The 18887-nt window shown below is 38.8% G+C and overlaps 1 protein-coding gene across 1 annotated transcript in view; it reads left to right on the plus strand.

Moving 5' to 3' along the window:
- The window catches only part of NOX3 (NADPH oxidase 3), a 39722-nt gene that overhangs the window by 11060 nt on the left and 9775 nt on the right, over positions 1-18887 (plus strand). Inside the window, exons 5-10 of the mRNA XM_015620710.2 lie at positions 1114-1259; positions 4374-4555; positions 7331-7460; positions 10496-10588; positions 11606-11859; positions 15326-15488. Of these exons, the coding sequence (XP_015476196.1) occupies positions 1114-1259; positions 4374-4555; positions 7331-7460; positions 10496-10588; positions 11606-11859; positions 15326-15488 (968 nt within the window). The remainder of the gene's footprint in view (positions 1-1113; positions 1260-4373; positions 4556-7330; positions 7461-10495; positions 10589-11605; positions 11860-15325; positions 15489-18887) is intronic.

The following is an 18887-nucleotide window of genomic DNA, read 5'->3' on the forward strand; positions in this document are numbered from 1 at the left end:
GGAGAGGAGAGGAGAGGAGAGGAGAGGAGAGGAGAGTTAAAAACTATTTTTTTTTGAGAATATTGTTCAGGGAAGAAGATCATATTTGGTTTATGACAAACAATGCATTTTAGAAAGGTTTTGCAAATGGTCAGGGACAGAAACAGATAACCACTGAAGGAGAGATGCTAACAGGAAGCTAATTATAAAAACTAGAAATAACTGTGCTGTAAACATATAATTATCTTTCATTGTCATTTTTTCATCCTTTGACATTTAATATCTTGCATTAATTACAACTTCCATGCAATGGATTTTAGAATCTCTCATATTGAAAAATGAAACTGTGCACCTAGCTTGATTACAACTTTATCTATGTTAGCCAATAATAAAACAAAGTCCTTCCTTTTCCACTCTTGAAATTATACTCTTTCCCCACAAGAAAATAATTACAGGGGAGTTTTTACTTCAATCTAAGGCACTTTTCTAAACTGACCATTTCATATACCTTTTGGGAGCAGGCCAGAAGTAGAGATGATATATGATACTCAGGACAAATCAGATCTAACCCTGCAATTTGCTCTTCTCTCCTTAAATCATAGTTCCTGTGGCTTCCTCAGGCTCCACCTGCATAAAGTAATGCTACAGACACTTGTTATTAGGGGACAGATTTTGAAAGCATCTCTAGTGCAAGTTGCAAACTGGTCACTGCCTAAATCAGTCAACTCAGTGTCCTGTGTAGCAAGGGCATGGCACATCCTAGTATATTAATTTAAAACGTGAATATTAATCAGTTTACCTAATTTTGAACAATTTAAAGTCAGAGGTGTACACTTTTATATCAGTTCTCAAGAGGTCCTCCTTTAATGATGTTGGAGACTGCAGGGCACTTGACTGTAAACCTGGGAGGTGACCCTGAAGCTGTTCCTATCCTCTCCACTGTGAAGCAGTCTCTTCATATTAGACATGCAGTTGATAAAATTCTCTTTTTACCGTCATCTTAATCCATGCAAAACTCTCAATTTATGCCCGAGCTTTTCAAATAGTTCACAGTGTGCATAATGAAGTTCCTTCTGGCACTGTGGGCACATACAAGTGTGCCTATAATTTCACAGCACTCTTTCTCTCCTGCAGCCATCCATATTGTTGCCCACTCCATCAACATTGAGCGGTATCATTCCAGCCAGTCAAAAGAAGCTGGGGAGCTACGGAATAAACTTTCTGGTCTTGGCAAGAGCCCAAATGAAAGCTACTTGAACCCCATCAGGACCTATGAAACAGTAAGGTGTCACTTTTTAGGTTTCTTCATCTAAAAAGTTTTCCTCTGTGGATTCTATTGTCAGTAAAACTGTATTTCAAAGCCTTTTAACCAGAGCGAGAAGGTGCTGCCAAAGGTTAACCTCAATTTCAGCTGAAAACACTTACTCAGAGCTGCAATTTTCAGGTTACTAAGCTCAAAGAAATGTCTATAGTATTTTAATTAGTTTGTCAGAAGACAGCTGGTGGGGGGAGGATAAGGAGTGTTGTGAAGAGTAGGCAATTAAATAAACCTGCAAAGAATTTTTAAAAAACCCAAAACTAAACTATCAATACATGGAACAACTTATTTTCAGAAAGCAAAATAACCAAACAGCAGTAGCACTTCACAATATTTCTTTCACATTTGCTGTTTGTCTCTCCCCACGGTGGTGCAGCACCTTCCCAATCTGGGGGCTGATTCTGCCCCGTTATATGTGGAGTGTGGCTGCTCAGGCAAGAGCACCTTCAAAACTACCCAGAGGGCTGCTGCACACAGGAAGCAGTGCAGGGGGAAGCTAGAGCTGCTGTGTGCTCTTCAGAGCCTAGCAGGGCTACAGGATCCTCTACCCATAAATGTTTCCATAAATTGGAAAAAAGTGGCTGTGCCTCACTTTTTTGGATAACCCACAACAGCATCATAAGCTCTCCTTTATCATATTCATAACATAAAGAAAAGCTGAGCATGTTTCTCTTGCTCATGGAGAAAGCAAACGATGTAAACCATGGAAAATCAGCTTTTTTTCCCCATATTCCATTATAACACACATCACATTTATGCTATAAGTTTCCTTGGGTATCCTGTTTTGTAGTTACATATTCCAGGGTTGAAATGGCCCCAGTGAGACTCCCATGCTCTTTAGAAAATGCCCACACAGTCAGCATGAAATAAGGACTGCCTGAACACCATGAGTTGGTACTCTTTGAACAGTGATGTGCTCCACTGAAACAAGAAACCAAGTGAGAAGATGTCTGGACAACCACTGATAGGATTCAACAGAGCTTTTAAGCTGAGAGGCTTGTCCTGCTCTTCCTTAGTTCCTTTCCAGTTTAGATAGCACAGGGTTTTCACCTTGCTTCATTGTTCAAAATAAACAATTTCAAATTTGAAGAAAATCAAGCAAATTGATGTAGTCAGTGCTATGAATGCAAGTCTTCACATTAGCAGTGACAAAGCAGTCAGGTTTATCAGAACAGGAGAGCAAGCCAAGCTTCCCAGTCTTTCAGTACACCTAAAGACCACGTTCATGTCAGTGAGGTGCTCTGCAGGAGCAGAACAAAGCTCCCAGATATGGACAGGAGCTTACCATCTTTCAGTAAGCATTTTTTTTTTCTCCACTAAGCATTCCCATAGTGATATAATTGTGAGGTAGGCCTCTAATTAGCATTAAGATCCTAAATACCCTTGAGGAAGGCTAGAATATTTGAGATTCTTTATCAGATTTCTCACAACAATACACTCCATGATTACCTTTCAATTTACAGCCTAGGTTTTAATCTAACCTCTAATATTTATATCTCTTTTATCACTCACTTATGTCTCAGTACCTAAACTCAGAATTAATAAATTATGAAGAGAAGCAAACAAAAGATTGTTTCTAACTTCAGAGAAGAAAGTTCTGAGATCAACAATTCCAGAATTCTTTTCAGTTTCCCCCTACTGCCATTGAAACAATGTACTAAGTGTCTTTGACATTTTGCCGTTTTTCATCTCAACATCCAAACTAGCCACTGTAGTGAAAATGTTCAAAATATCACCTAGATCAATCCTGTTAATATGTAATAGGATCTGAACACACTCTTCACAGGTACCAATTTGAAAATGTACTGTGTGCTGTCAAGTGTGAGTATTTGAAAGAATGAGTACACTGTAAAAAGCGACTGTAAAAAGGGCATTGTGGAATTTTATCACCCCTAGGATTTCCATATCAAATGAGTGCACTTTACAAATACAATAGAGGGCCGGGGTTTTTTTTCTCCTAGTGTATTAAGTTGTGTATCCAAATCAGGATCCAGAAGATGTGCTATGCTCCTTCATTCCTGTGCATCACCACTGGAAAAACAGACATACATGCTTTGTAGGCCAAATGGGGACTTCATTTACACTCTGATGGCATATTTAGCTTGATTCTCATCTTATGTGTGAGATTTTTACTGTCGTTCTTCACGATTTGCGCTTTATAAGTGCAATCAACATCTGACAGTTGTGTTCAAAATACATCTTCACTCTCACTTCAGTTTATTTTGGTGGGTTCAGACAGATATACCAGACCTGTGCTGACATCTGTGAGTCATGAACAAGAAGGAACATCTTCCAGCCCAGCATATTAATGTTTCATCATTGACAAATATAAAAATGTTAACATAAATAGGTATTTAAAAAATAAACCCTTATGCTGTGCATCTCCAGATAAATGTAAGGAACACGTAAACAAGAAATGTTTTTTAGATAAATGAGAGTATGCCAGCTTTGTGTACCATTCCAGGGCTGCTACAGCCCCACAAACTTTGAAGTGAAGTAAAGTAAGCACAAAATAGTTACACATCTTTACGGTTGCAGGTGTCTTAGCACCACACTTTATCACCCTCACATAAACTGGTTTCTAGTGCTGTTTTCTTTACTAGACTTCTAGGTTTAATCTTCTCATTTCTCTAATCATTTTGCTTTACTTATGACACATTTTCATTAAATGTGTAAGCAATCAAAATTGATACACAAACGAATGAGACTGTCTAATTTCCTCCTTTCAATTCCTGAAACAAGTGGCAGAAAATATTTAAATATCTGTTTGGAATAAGCCTAAGTAGAAAAGGAGCAGAGGGATGTCTTTCAATGCTGTTCTGTGGTAAAATGGAGGATTTCCTTGCCTCCATGTCTTGTTCTAGTTTTGTTCCTATGCTGAAGATGTTGGCTTCGCCTGTAATAGCAGCCACAGTAACAATAATACAAGTAACATAAATAGTAATAAAAATAAGTTATAACAACAACAACAACAACAACAACAACAACAACAACAACAACAACTACTACTACTACTACTACTACTACTACTACTACTACTACTACTACTACTACTACTACTGTTTTCTTATTCTAGAACACAACAGGACAAGTACTAACCACAATAGCTGGAATAACTGGAGTTATGATTACTGTGGCTTTAATTCTGATCATGACTTCATCCACTGAGCCCATCAGAAGGTCGTGCTATGAGGTTTTCTGGTACACCCATCACCTCTTTGTGGTTTTCTTCACTGGTTTAATAATCCATGGTATGGGGTAAGTATTTGTGTAAATTCTACAGGATATATGTACACAGTTTGAGATGAAACACCATCCAAATCTACAATGCCATGCTTTTCTACTAACAAACTGCTGGATCATTGGTGAGATAACTAAACGAAAACATTCTGAAATTAAAATACATCACTGTTCTGAGGAATGAAAATGTCCTTCAGTTTATTCAGCCACTCTTCTACCATCTTACAACCTGTACCCTATCAATGATTGAACTTCCATGCTTAGGAAGAGGACATTACAGATCAGGAATCAAACCTTTGTGGGTTCAAATTAGAAAGGGATAGGCCTTACACTCATAGCTCTTGGAAGGCATTTTGCATGAGAATGCCTTTTAAAAGCTTGAGAAGCTTGCAGCATGTCATCTACCCTATGACAGGCATCTCTGTGGCCATTCTCCTCTGTCTTCATAAATATAAAGTGATTCTGACCTTTCTCTGCAAGGATCAGAATCTCAAATTTCTTCACCATATAGACATACTGTGTAGTAGTGCTAGGTACCATACTACAAACCAGGTTTAAATGACTATAGTAACAAACAACTCAGGCTTATGACTAGCCCAGTCAGAAGGCTTTTATGGACAGAGATGACTGCCTGGTTGTTGTTTGTTGTTCTGTTCCTCTGCACAAAAGAAAGATCTGTCCTCTCAGTAGGGGATTCTGGTTCTTACAGTGAGGGACAGGAGATGCATGGGGCCTTCCTTGAGAAGCTCAGTGACTGATAAATCCTCTGTCAATGAAGAGTGAGAGCAGCAATGTGCTTAGAGTTGATAACATTTCCATCTTCTGTTTCCAGCTCCACTGGCATCATCTGCTTCCTCCTTGTGTGCTATCCTCCACTTCCTTTCACCATTTCTGTGATAGCATTGATGTTAATTTACATTTACATTTTAATTCAGAGAGCACAATTTTGACATAATTCTCATGGTCTTTCTCACCCCCTGGACCTGGCTCACACCATGGTACAATCCCTGGGCTGCATAGCCCAGTGTTTGGGGTGGAAATACACTGACAGGAGCTCATAGCTGTGTTCCAAGAGCTAACAAGTGATCCATTCACAGGACCAAGCCAGACCTAGTCCTAAGCCCTAGGTAGCCCTCAGTCATGTCCAGTGAGGAGTCCTCAGCAAAGATAGCTTTGCTCCATAGACCTTTTCCTGCTGGCTAGCTTTGTGTGCAAATGGCTGCAAAACATAGTTAAGCTTTTCAGATCCGAGGACAGTCATTTGGTGTTCACAGAATCACAGAATCACGGTTTGTGTTGGAAAAAACACTAATGACCATCTAGTTCCAACCCCTCTCCCATGGGAAGGGACACCTCCAATTAGACCAGGTTGCTAAAAACCCTATCAGCCTGTCCTTGTGACCATAATAGACTTTCTATTTCTATTTCATAAAATATTCAGATCCTATTGCCCACCACTAATGTATGTACAGACCATGATTCTTTGACAGAGTGTAACTTCCTAGCCCACAGCAGCATGTCCATGTGCCTGTTCTCTGGAGGAGCACGGATGGAGTCAACATAAGGCAGGGAATAGGCCAGTACAATGGTGTGTGGTGTTTTACTTTCCCCACCTCTTTCCTTGTGGTTTGAGAGTTGCCACATCCAGTTTGGATTTGAGTGTTCCTGAAGCTGGCTTAATTAATTAGTCCCATTTTACAGAGGCAGAGCTGCAAGCAAATGCTGTAAACTTTATGCTGGCCAGATTAAAATGCCCCGCTCTCCTCCCTCTCTGGCAAAACTTTTAGAATCGAACTTCAAACGACTATAATGAACCCTTTAAAACCTTCAACTTTGTAAGCTCCCTCTGTCTAGCCAGCTGACCAGCACTGCTGAGCCAGAGACTGCCCTGAAACTGGGGCACTAGCTGAAGAGCCCTATCAATACCATTCAATGAGCACTCTGCTGGCTCCAGGCTGGGAGTGCACTGCAACAGAGCTTCCTCCTGCCCCAAAACATCCCTACCACCACCCTGCTAATGAAAAAGAGTCAAACCCCAAGGTTTCATTCACCTCCCCCTTCTTCCTCCTTCCCAGGTGGCTGAACAAACCTCACCCAAAACTAACTCCTGTTCTTTCTGTCTGAACAGGCGTCAGAGCCAAATTAAGTATGCAAAGGAAAATTCAGAGAAGCAATATGAAGCAAACAGGGTTTTCCCATAAAAATCTTTCTTCTCTGCCCATAATCAACACCAGATGAAACCTATTTAAACTGAAGAGTAAGGATTGATATATTTTTAAAAATTCACGTCATTAACATTCTCTGAAGTAAGGAAGCTAGAATTTAGTATGTTTAGAGTGTATACATCTAATTACACTCCTCCAACTTTATTAGTAGCTTTTAAAAATACATTTAGAAAGCAGTAAAGGAAAGAGAAGGTCTGTCACTATTAAATTTTATCACTTTGCTAAACACTACCAGATGCTCAAATACTGAGGAGGTCAAAGAGCCTACTCCAAAGAACTTGGAAATCAGATTTTGCCACATACAGTAAAAGGTACATTTTCTATGCAAGGGCTCTCTCCATTTCAGCTGCACTGATGGATACCAATACACACTTCTTGCCTTTGGTCAAAAATTCACTGCAAAACTAACAGAAGGGTAATTTGAACAGGAGAACAGAACAGGTTTGAAATGGTCAGTTCTCAAACTTTCATTTATCTCAGAACTGGCATTCAGTTACTACTGCAAAACCTAGAGAGACAGAGAAACCTTGGAAAAAAGCATGTCATTGATGAACATTTTTGTTTTAAGTCAGCTTGTCCGAGGTCAGACACCCCAGAGTCTGCTGCTCCACAATGTCACTTACTGTAAAGATCACTACTGGGAATGGGAGAACGCCACTCAGTGCCCTTTGCCACAGTTTTCTGGCAACAAACCTGTGGTAAGAGCGATGTTTGTCTTCTGTTTTTAACTTACTGTCCTTTCTTGGGAGGCCAAATATCTTAGGGAGCAGGGGGCTGGATCATATGCCAGTGACTGGCACTTAGTGTCATGTTTGCAGAGTAGTTTCACATTCCTGTTCCGTGATCCCAGCCTCCTCTGTAACCAGTACAGCACGCACAAGTGAAGAGTATTGTATACAATTTTGGTGTCATTAACAGCAATTTTTATTTCTAGAAGATCCTTTAGTTAGAGAACACTAACCCTCTCTTTGAAGGGTATGAATATCAAAATTATACTCTCTCTGATCTGTTGTATACATTTATTTTGAATATTTCAGTATCACCAATATCCTTGATGTGTTCATTGCACAAAGATAGCCTCCAAGTGAAAACCTTATGAGGGTAGAGATACAGAAAATACAACAGAACTGTAAAGAAAACCATGTCCTTGCTTTGGGGCACACACTTCATAGTGTCCAGTCTTGATGTCTTAAGTTAGGTAAAAAGGAGAGAATTTGAAACAATGAATTATGAAAGGGAAAGGCAAAAGGCAGGAAAAATGTCCCATGGAAGGGTGGTTTTGCTAGAACAAGATTGCAAATCCACAGGGGGTAATTAAGTAGCAGACTTGTACAGTATGTCAGATGTCTTGCATACAAACAAAATCATTTAACATTTTCAGCTCAAGATTTAGGTTGCTCATATGCAAGTTTCTGTTGTTTCTTCCAAAAAGAAAAAAAAAAAAAACATACCAAAGAAAATCCTAAAGTAAAGGAGAAAAATTAGCATTCAGTGGCTGGTAGCTCTTTTAATGGCTGACATAGATTTTTCTTAAACTAAACTATTGTTAGCCACTATCCAACCTGCATATTAATGAGAAAATGAATGCCTCTCTAAAAATTTCAGCTACAATGTCACCATAAAAATCAATACGTGGCTACGCAACATGAATACAGACACAAGCTTGCTTCCTGACATTCATTATCATAAAACTAACTGGAAAGAACTTCCACTTCTCTGTGTTAAACCTATTTTGTCACACATTCCTGCCTACCCAGGGCCATACTTGCAAAGTCAGATTACTTTAAAAGAATTGTGATAATACCATATGGCATATAGATCATCTATAGGAACAGCGCCTTGCTGGATGTGTAATGTGATACAGTGTGATACCTGCTAGACACCGCAGACAAATAGCACAGATTCACTCAGAGGCTAAAAAGCCACGGCGAGGTTTGTGCAGCACTGGCAGGGGCTGGTGCAGGTGGCACAGCCTTGGAGCAGGGAGGGGACAGCCCTGTGCATGGCTGGGACATGAAGTGACCAGAGGGCACACCACACTGGCCACAGCTCCTGGGGAGGCCACCACAACAGAGCCCCTGTCTCAGTCACACCACACCGTTCCCCTGCTCTGTATTTCAGCAGGTAGGAAGCAGCCCAGCCGGGCTCCTACTGAGGACAATGGAGCACTTCTCCTCCACCTGAGGTGTCCAGACTTTTGTCCTCACAGCCTTGCCTGAGCCACCACCGCCCCATCTCAGTCCATTCTCGTTACAGGAGGAAACACTACTTGGGCAAGAAATCTGATGCCCTGATTAGCCAGCCAGGAGCCGTGCAGCTTAGGAGCCCATCTCTCCTGGTGGGTGCCCCGTTGTCCCAACCCAGCCAAGAGATATTTTGGATTGAATGCTCCATTGCCCTGGAGTGATGGCACATCTAAAATCCCAGCTGAGCTCTCGCACAGGGTAGCCTGCAACCTTATCATTCCTGTCACATGCTTTTATTTACAGGTAGCACAAATGGAAGGGAGGAAAAACAGATCTCATCATTATTGTGACTTGATATATGCAAATGCATTCAAGACATGAGATTACCCACTGTGCAGAGACACCTGTAGTATTTAGGTACAACGGATGTGTTGAGTTTCTGCTTTAGCTGAGAATCTTCTGGCTTATGCTGGTTTCTTCCCGTAATAAAATCATGCTCCTTTGTTTTGTTTTTTTTAAATTTAATTTTCAAGACTTAACTTTGGGAAGTTGCCACTCCATCCTCTTAGCACTTTCTAAGGCAGACACATAATTTTAAGTCCTGCTTCTCATAAAAGTTACTTTATAACCCCTGTTACCCAGCTTGTGGAGCTGTGTTTCAGCAAGTAAAGTTACTCTTCGGCGATTTTAAAAGCCACATGATTGTGGAGTATTCAGTGTAATTAAAAAAAGTGGAAACAAAACAGTATCTCTTCCTTCTTTTTAAATCATGAAGATTCAATTATATCTAATTATCTTAGCTGTCAGTGCAACTCAGTGAAATGATCAGCTCATATTCTTGGGTAGCCCAGTATCTCTGATTGTTACAGTGATCAGTACATACAATTACCAAGTGCAAGCACAGCAATCATCTGCTATACTTAAAGTATGACCAACTCACTATCCCGATTTAAAAAAAAAAAAATATATAGATATAGATGATATAGATATAGATAGATATAGAGTTGACTAATGGATTAAATGGTAATGTATCCCATTTCTCTAATTGAATATTTTGGACTTAATGTTTTCTCATGCCTCATCAGAAAACTCACAGCTGACAATAACAGCTACTCCTATCTGACTGCTTTGAAATACTTTAAAAAAAAAAACAACCAAAAACAACTAAGGCTATGGGTAATATTGTATAACTGTATGCATCTCTACAGCTTCAGATCCAATGACATCTATATGTAACAACACCTAAATAGACTATTCCTTTGCTTTTTAATAGGAAAAGATTTTAAAGGACTCTTCTTGGCCAGAGTACAGATAGATATTAGCACTGCTTTTGGAGTGTGTTTGTGAGGGAGTCCCATATGTCTATTCCGCAAGAAAGCCAGAACAGCTACAGCAACAACACAAATACTCTCTGGAGAAAGACAAACCAAAAATCAGAGAAAATCAAGTAATTTAATTTTAAGCTACCTGCTGATTTAAACCAGAAAAGCAAAGTATTTTGTAGACATTCAAATAAACCTTGTTTTTTAATATGGAATTTTCTACAGGCTTGGAAGTGGGTGTTAAGTCCTATGGTGTTGTACATCTGTGAACGAATTGTTAGATTTTGGAGATTTCAACAGGAAGTCATCATTACTAAGGTATGTAACATAGCTCATATATCTGCAAAACAACCCCATTATGTCAATGGCTTTTTTATCATTTTTAGGTAACCTCTATATTAGGAACCTCATTTTTCACTCCTAGCTTCAGCAACTTTTCAATCATTACCATGTTTTCAGCCAAGTATTGATTTTACGTGCATTTATTCCAATAGCAAATCCATAAGAATATTCCATATGGGACCACACTTGATTAATGAAGTACCAGACTTTACACCACCATAGCACAAACATCTGTTTGTGGTGTCTTTTTAATGAACTAAAACCATGTTCCACTGCAGTTAATGACAGAGACTACCTTGACTTCAGTAGCAGCACGGAGTTTTTACTTTAAAATCTGGAGGCTTCTGAGGAGATGAAGGGTTATCTGATCAGTTAGCACATATAGCTGAAAATTCCCTAATATCACTGTAACAGTTTCTCCCAGCCTTGTGCCAAGGGACAATTTAAGTCACACCAGAATAGACTGAGGATGTTGCTATTGGAGCAGCTGAGTCCACACATCAAGCCAGGGATCAGGAACAGGTGTAGCTTGTGTGAGGGGGACAGGATGTTGGATAAGTCTTGCTGCTGATTTCACAGAGTGGCTGTGATCTGAGAATCTCAGTATATTATGTGCGACATACAAAACTGCTGCTTAACTGAGATTACCTCTTTATAAAAGTGTATTAGGATTGAGCTCACTGTGCTTTTTTCTTTGTAATCCCACAGAGTTAACAATGTTACATGAGAATGAAACTAGGAACTAAGGAATTATTCTAATCAATTAAGAAATACTTTTGAACAGGTTATACCAAGAAAATTAACAAACTGTTGAATTGTTAAAGCCTTTCCTCTGTGTCTTACACTCAGAAGTCAAGCTATCCCACAATACATACTGTACATGCTCGGTAAGCCATTGGGCAACAACTGCAGGTTAGGATATATGCAACCTAATGAAAAGAAATATTTACCCTTCTGAATGAAAATAAAATTGGTCCCTATATCGTTCTTTAGGTGGTAACACATTCCTCTGGAGTCCTTGAGCTCCACATGAAGAAACATGGCTTCAAAATGGGAGCTGGCCAATATATATTTCTACAGTGCCCATCTGTCTCACAGCTGGAGTGGCACCCTTTCACCCTCACCTCAGCTCCCGAGGAAGACTACTTCAGCGTCCACATACGGGTCATCGGGGATTGGACTGCAGCCCTTTTCAAGGCCTTTGGAGCAGAGGAAAAAGCTTTCAAGGAATTGTGGATGTTACCAAGGTTTGAATAAGAGATACTATATTTTAAAATGTTATTTCTACATTTTAAAATAAATGTTAACATTTTAACTTTAATTAATTTTGCATGTGTTTTTTCAATGATACATTATTAGATTGTAGTTCTGGATTCATAAATACATTATGCTAGCAAACACCACAAACAAATAGCCATGAGCTGGGGCCAGAAGCTACCAAGAGGATGTGATGACTAATCCAAGATTTAAAGTCCATATCAACATCCTTATCTCTATTGCTACCATCTGGATCTCTAATACATATATCTACATATAAGGATACCTATTTTGGAAGATGGTTGTTTAATAAATGACACTGGAAGACATCTGCTAGATTTGTGCCTCTGTGCTTATGCTCTGATGGCACCCATCCCTTACCATCCAAAATTCCAGTTTTTCCCTTTCAGTTACTTAGGTATTTCATGGTCCCTGAAACATCGGCATAAACTTTACTTCTTTCTGACAGTCTCCTTTGACCTCATCTCTATTTCCCAAACCCTGCTCCACTTTATAAAGGTTATATGTATTCAAATTATGCATTTTTGGAATCTTAATATGAGCAAAAAGTTGATTCTCTGTTGTTCCAAGTTAGCGGGGGATGCTCTGAAGTCAAGGAGCCAGCCTGACTTACTGCAGCCAAGGACCTGGCTCTGCACAGAATGGATTCAAACCACGTAGCTCTACCCCTGCACTGCTTGCAGGAATAGGGGAAATTTTTAGCAAAGAACTGCCCAGCACAGGGTCATTTAAATTCTGGTGGAGTGTGTAGGGCCTGGGACTGGAGGGACTGATTTCCCCCTGGAAAGATTACAGACACCACTGAGCTGCAGCAGTTTATTGAAGGGTGGGTGCAGACAGGAAAGTCTGGTCCAGTCCTTGCATTGTATCAGGTAATAAGAATTAGAAATGAAATCAGTGTCTTTGTTAAAGGCAACTGGAATGAGAAGTATGCCATTTCAGCAGAACTGGAGCAAAAATTGTTCAAAGTGATTGACAGCAAGTGTAAAAAATGAGGAAGAGAAAAAATGATCAAATGTTACTTGCCACAATGAGGGGCTGAAATTAACAGTACTGTCATATATAAACACTCCTCTTTTTAATCTTGTTAGGGTGCTTATTGATATCCTTCTGTTTCTTTCTTTCAATATACTAAAAAAAAAATATTTCAATAGTTAAACTAGCAATAAAGCAAAAATCAGGTCTTTTTCACAGTTTTCAATATCTAAAGTTATGCATCAAATTGGTGACTATATTGAAAAATAACATACAGCAGAAACTGTGAAGAAGACAAAAGACATAGGAACTGAATAATAAGGTAGGGTTAAGAATAAAATATGTGGTTTTTAATTACTTAAAGAGGATTAAAGTAAAATGTTCATACATATATATAGGTAGCAAAGACAGCAGTGATTTCTGAAAAATTTGGGAGCTAAAACCATAGAATAAACTATTCATGTGAAAATTATCAAGTTCCATGTTATGCCTCTTCAGGATTTTGTCTGACTTAATTGCTGCTTTAATACATTGCCCCAAAATCTAACTGCTCTTACAGTCAGGAGTACTACACACTCATCACGGTGACCAACATATGTTTAAATTCTAAAAATAATCATAGAATCTGTAAATGATTCTGGTTAAAGATTTCTCATGCCTTCCCCGTAATTCTAATTTATTTTCCAATGAAATGGATACAAAGAATATGGACAATCCAAATCAAAGCGAGGAAGTCCATAGCCCTATTTTCTTCTTCTCTTTGGCAAATTTAAATGTCGTATCTTTTTTGTCACTTTGTTTACTCTCTTCCTACTTTCGTCCACTCTACCTAGATCAAATGAATGTGTTACATAGCTCAGTTTCTCCTTCTCCTCTCTCCTCCCTGCTTCTCTGAGGCTTTGTATTTGGCTAAGCTGTATAGTTATGGCTGAGTAAGGCATTCAAACCAATGATGGGATCTCTGTCACCTGAGGATTTAGGAGCAGACTGACAAGACAAATCTCTTCAAGGGATGATTCAGAAATAATTGAACCTGTCTTATAGCACAGCAACAGACTAGAGAATCCTTGAAATTTCTTCCAGATCAATTTTTTTCTCAATCTACTGACAACAATGAGAATTGCTTCCAGCCTCATGCTGAACTACATTGAAAGCTTATCTGAAAGATATATATATATATATATATATATATATACACATGCCATAAATTAACCATATTTTACTGGAAGTTTTGAGTGAAAAAAATACTATGCTGGGCAACAATCTAAAAAACTGTATATATTAGGAAAAAAAAAATCTTTATGTCTAGGGTCAGATTTCCAGAAGTTATGCCACAGTAGCTATTTTGCTTGCCATTGCACTTGCAGGGCATTTCAAATATTGAAATTAGAGGGAAAATTTTTGCTAGGAGACTTTTAAAAATGTAACAATAAGGTCTGAGATACGTTGTGTTCCTATATTTGTGTGTAGCATTGCCTAGGAATCCCCCTTTCCTTTCCTGTTAAAACACTTAATTATGTTTGCCTATTTGTTTGTACTATTTAAGGATAAATTTTAAGGATGATTCATGAAATAAAGAGCACAAAACAACAGAAAATCTAAAAGGAAGAAAAAAAACTTTTTTTTTTTTTTTTCCTGAAGACTGGGTATTGGTGAAACCATCTTCTGAGCATCTACATTGTATAAAGATAGGGCTGGAAAGAGCACTCCAAAGTACTGGGTGTATTTACATTTCATGTTGCTAAAGGAATGAATCTGATTATTCAAGAAACTTTTTCATCTCTAATTTTGACCAAAATTAATTTCTTGGCATCAGCAACATTGATTACAGGAGGTAGTAATATCAACAAGCATTTCTCCTTACACATTCTGCCTTTACATCAGATACTAAGTACAGTATTATGTCAAAAATGTACTCCTGAAATACTGCTTTTTCAGAAAGAGCTGAGAAAATAGTAGTTCCTTTGCATATGATGACTTTTTTCTTGTCTTCTCTTTTATTACTTTAAGTCAAATACAGAACTTCTAAAAATTATTAATATAATCTGTTCCTCTTTACTTTGATATGTACAATATAACAAATAAAGCTCTAAAACAGAATGCTTTTCAGTAATTCATAATTAAATATGCAAATTCCACAGCTAAATTTGGACATGCAATTATATGACTAATCACATTTCAGAAAGCCAGAAAATTGCAATTGCATGCTTAAATAGATGGCCAGGCCCCAAATCCACATGGGTGCTCTTGTTGTCTCATTTCAGAAAAGACAGTTGCTTTGCTATTAAATGGCACCCACTGAAAATTAAATGTACGAGCAATTTATGTGCCATCTTAGACACGTCTTTCCTCCTTTATTTTAACAGAAATTCAGTTTTGACAACGTGTAGCCCAACAAATGTTAACCTTTCTGTCACTTTATGTGTTGTTGCCTCTTGACTAAATGTCTTGTTGCTGTAGACTGGCTGTGGACGGACCATATGGATCTGCAACCACAGACATCTTCCACTACCGAGTCAGCGTGTGCATTGCGGCAGGAATCGGAGTCACACCATTTGCCTCTATTTTAAAATCCATTTGGTACAAGTGCTGCAATCCTAACACAGTACTGGCACTGCAGAAGGTAGGTGGGAAAGTTTATTGCTTCATTAAAAAGTTCTAGAAGTGAGCCTATTTAGCCAGGGGAGAGAGGCAATTCTAAGCTAGTGGCTCACTTGAGTGTTTTAACTCGCTCTGAGGAGCAGCTACTCCCTTTCCAGATGCTGTGGGGTGAAGTCTCCTGAACTCACTGTCATTCCCTGAGTAAGAAGGTAGCCCCAGCTGCAGTGTTTTTAGTAAAAGCTGAAGGATCAGAATTTCAACAGCAACTGGAGATAACTGTGGAATGTCTTTCATAGCTGGACACATAATTAGAAAGCTACAGGGGAAACTTATGCTCCTTGTTAACAAAAATAAGTCCTGCAATGTCATCTCAATCAGAAGTGGAGGGCAGCACTTGCTCTTTGTCCAGCTACAAGTTTCATGAGGATCCTTCAGCAGCATGTCCTGGTCCAGAAGGCTGCATTCAGCAACCATTTGCTGTTTTTCTCACATTGCAAAGTCAGGATATTAACCAGCACAGGATTATAAAAGGCATCTAAGCTCTGGATGAGATGCATATACCGAGACGCATTTATCAAAACACATATTACTCCCTCAAACCACTTTAATTATTTTGTTGAAAAAATATGGTCGGATCTATAAGGTAAAGGTGGCACCAATACTCTTAATTTTATAACCTGTTATACGTGTCTGCTAATGGCATGTGAGGCAGCACTGGGGAGGATAGCTGAAGAAGAGATAATAGGTGAAGTGGGTGAGACAGTAGCACCGAAAAAAATCAGCATTAAACATTCTCTTCCATATCCATCATGGTAAGCTTCTTTTAGGCCATTTTCCAGTGTAAAAGCTGAATCAGGAACTGTTCCACATTTCACACTTAAGGACAAACATTGAAATTGTATTGGAGGGGACAGATCTCTGAAAGGGTCAATACATATGGAGCTGATTGCAGGACCAAGGGGCTGATCTTTTTAAATGAAAGAGTGTTAAAACTGGCATCTTAATGACAAGCTGCCACTGAAAAAGCATCTGGGATTTTAGAAACTGAGGAGTTGAGGACAGGTTCAAATTGCCAGGGGGGAACTTTGAGGCATAAAAAGCACTGAAAAGGGAGGGAAATAAAAATGGAAATACATGTTATTTGAGGAAAAATGTGTATTTGCAAACACTACGATTGTGCAAGGATATACAATCTTTTCACAATAAGGAGAGTTACGCATATGGCATACAAATTTTATATATGAAGGTTATGTATATTCTACATGTATACAAGTGAAAGTACTGTTGTTATTGTCATTGGTGCTATCTTAAGGGGAAAAGAACAGAATTTAACTATGCATCAATAGTATACTTGAGGGTGCTCATAGGGAGAATTAAGGAAAATTTCGGGTAAGTGTGCCTGCAAAGATAAATGCATCATGCATTCTGCCATGGTTTTCTGCTCTATAGTTCAGTTTTTCTGAATTCATGTGAAATGCAAAATTATCAAGATTTCTACTTGTCTTTTCCTTATATCTTGGCTTCCTTATTGGTGCAGTGGGAATAGTGATATTTATTTTTCACAGGTGTTATGAGGCTAAATTTTATCAGTGCTTGTAAAATATTTTGAAAGTGTGGATGAAAGGTCATGGGGAAGTTCACAGCATTACTTAAAAAAATTTAGCAGTCATCTCAGTGAGAGCGATTAATCTCAGGGTAGTTCCATTTTTTTTTTTTTTTCCCATTGGTTAAAAGCTTCCACTTGTGGTATAATTACAAATAATTTAATCTTCCTCAAAGTATTCAGCACTCTCTTTCTGCCATGATGAGTACCATAGAAATGTCTATTAAGGAAATAAATAAGAGGTTTTTCTTTTTTTTAACAACTTCATTTTGATTTGAGTACAGCTATCATTACAGTTGTTGAACTAATATTTCTTAGTGTTGCCCACATATGGTTGAGATATAAATACTCATAGTTTCCATAATGTCTGCAGCTGTATAATTTAAAAAACCCAACAAATCAAAAGCAGTACACATTTATCTAATTGATTTTTCACAATTAAATAGCCTTAAACCCTCATTTCCCCATCATTTTTCGCATGTACTACTAGTTATGGCAGAAAGTTTATACTGGCTTTAGTTATGCATAATAAGATTGGGTTTTAGTGGTCTCATTTTTCAGATCAATTGTTACTGAAATTGATAAAATTGTACTGATCCAACAGATTCTAGTGTTAGCAAACTTTATCTTCCCTACAAAAGACATAAGAAAGGTCCTACTGAGTACCACCGAGTATCCATCTAGCCCCATATCCTGTCTCCAATGGTGGCTCTTCATGAACACCTAGAGAAAAGTACACAGACCAGAAAAATCAGGTGGTGATTGGTTTCTACAGGACGCTTTCTCACCATTGAGAGACTCGTAGCTCAGTAACACCTTGATACAAGAGCTGTACTTCTGTCTTTAATATCTCTGTGGCTTTTTCTTCCATGAGGTTGTCTAATAGCTTTTTGAATCCATGCAGACAACCATAGCATGTTGTGGCAGTAAGTTCAGCTACATACTTAGAGGAAAACACAGTCAGCCTTCTTCCATTTGCTTTGAGACCGACTTTCCTGCCTGAGGTAAATCTCTGCCCCAGTCCCCAGTCCTTCTGCAAAAAAATCTTGTCTTGAGGACCTAAAAACCTGTGCTCTTTCTTCTGTCAAATGTAACCATCCTTCTGATCTTTTTTGATAACAGTTTAAGCTTTTTGCTTCAAATTTAGAAATATGATTTTGAACCGTGTTATGCATTTATAGGAAAGGCTGTTTTCTGCCACCCTAACTCAAGGTCAGTGCCTCCTGTAGGCTGCCAAACCCTCACCTCCTGCATACCCCAGGCTGCAGGCACTGCTGTGCCTTACCTGGAGGGTTCCCCTGAGTGGCTCCCTGAATTAATCAGTCAGAGGAAGACCTCGGATTTTTTTATTTTTTTTAATGTGCTACAGCCCATAGGTAATGTAGTCTACTCAAGAGCAGGAAGGACTGGATGCTTGCAGGGAGGTGCCCACCTGCAGGTGTAAGAGGTTTTTGCAGGGATATTCATGCCTAAGAAGGAGCAGCAAGAGTCAGGGATGTGGGGTGTTCTCCTTGGACACCCCTTTAACGAAAAGCTGGCTTTGCTCAGAGCTGCAGCTCCAACTCTGCCTTCAGAAACAGACGGATGCTCATCAACAGATAATTATTAATGACTTTCCTCATGATGGAAGCTGATTTACAAAGAATGTTCTTTCACCTTACTGGAAAGAGGTAAGACAGCTCTTGCTCTTGTCCGTTGTACAAAATTCAGGATGTGGGAAACTGAAGGATAAGTATCCATGAATTGCAAGGCAGCAGAGCATTACAGAAATAAGCAACTATTCAAACCCCTGCTTTGATCTGATTAATAACAATACTG

Source organism: Parus major, chromosome 3 (assembly GCF_001522545.3).
Source record: "Parus major isolate Abel chromosome 3, Parus_major1.1, whole genome shotgun sequence".
Classification (NCBI taxonomy): Eukaryota; Metazoa; Chordata; class Aves; order Passeriformes; family Paridae; genus Parus; species Parus major.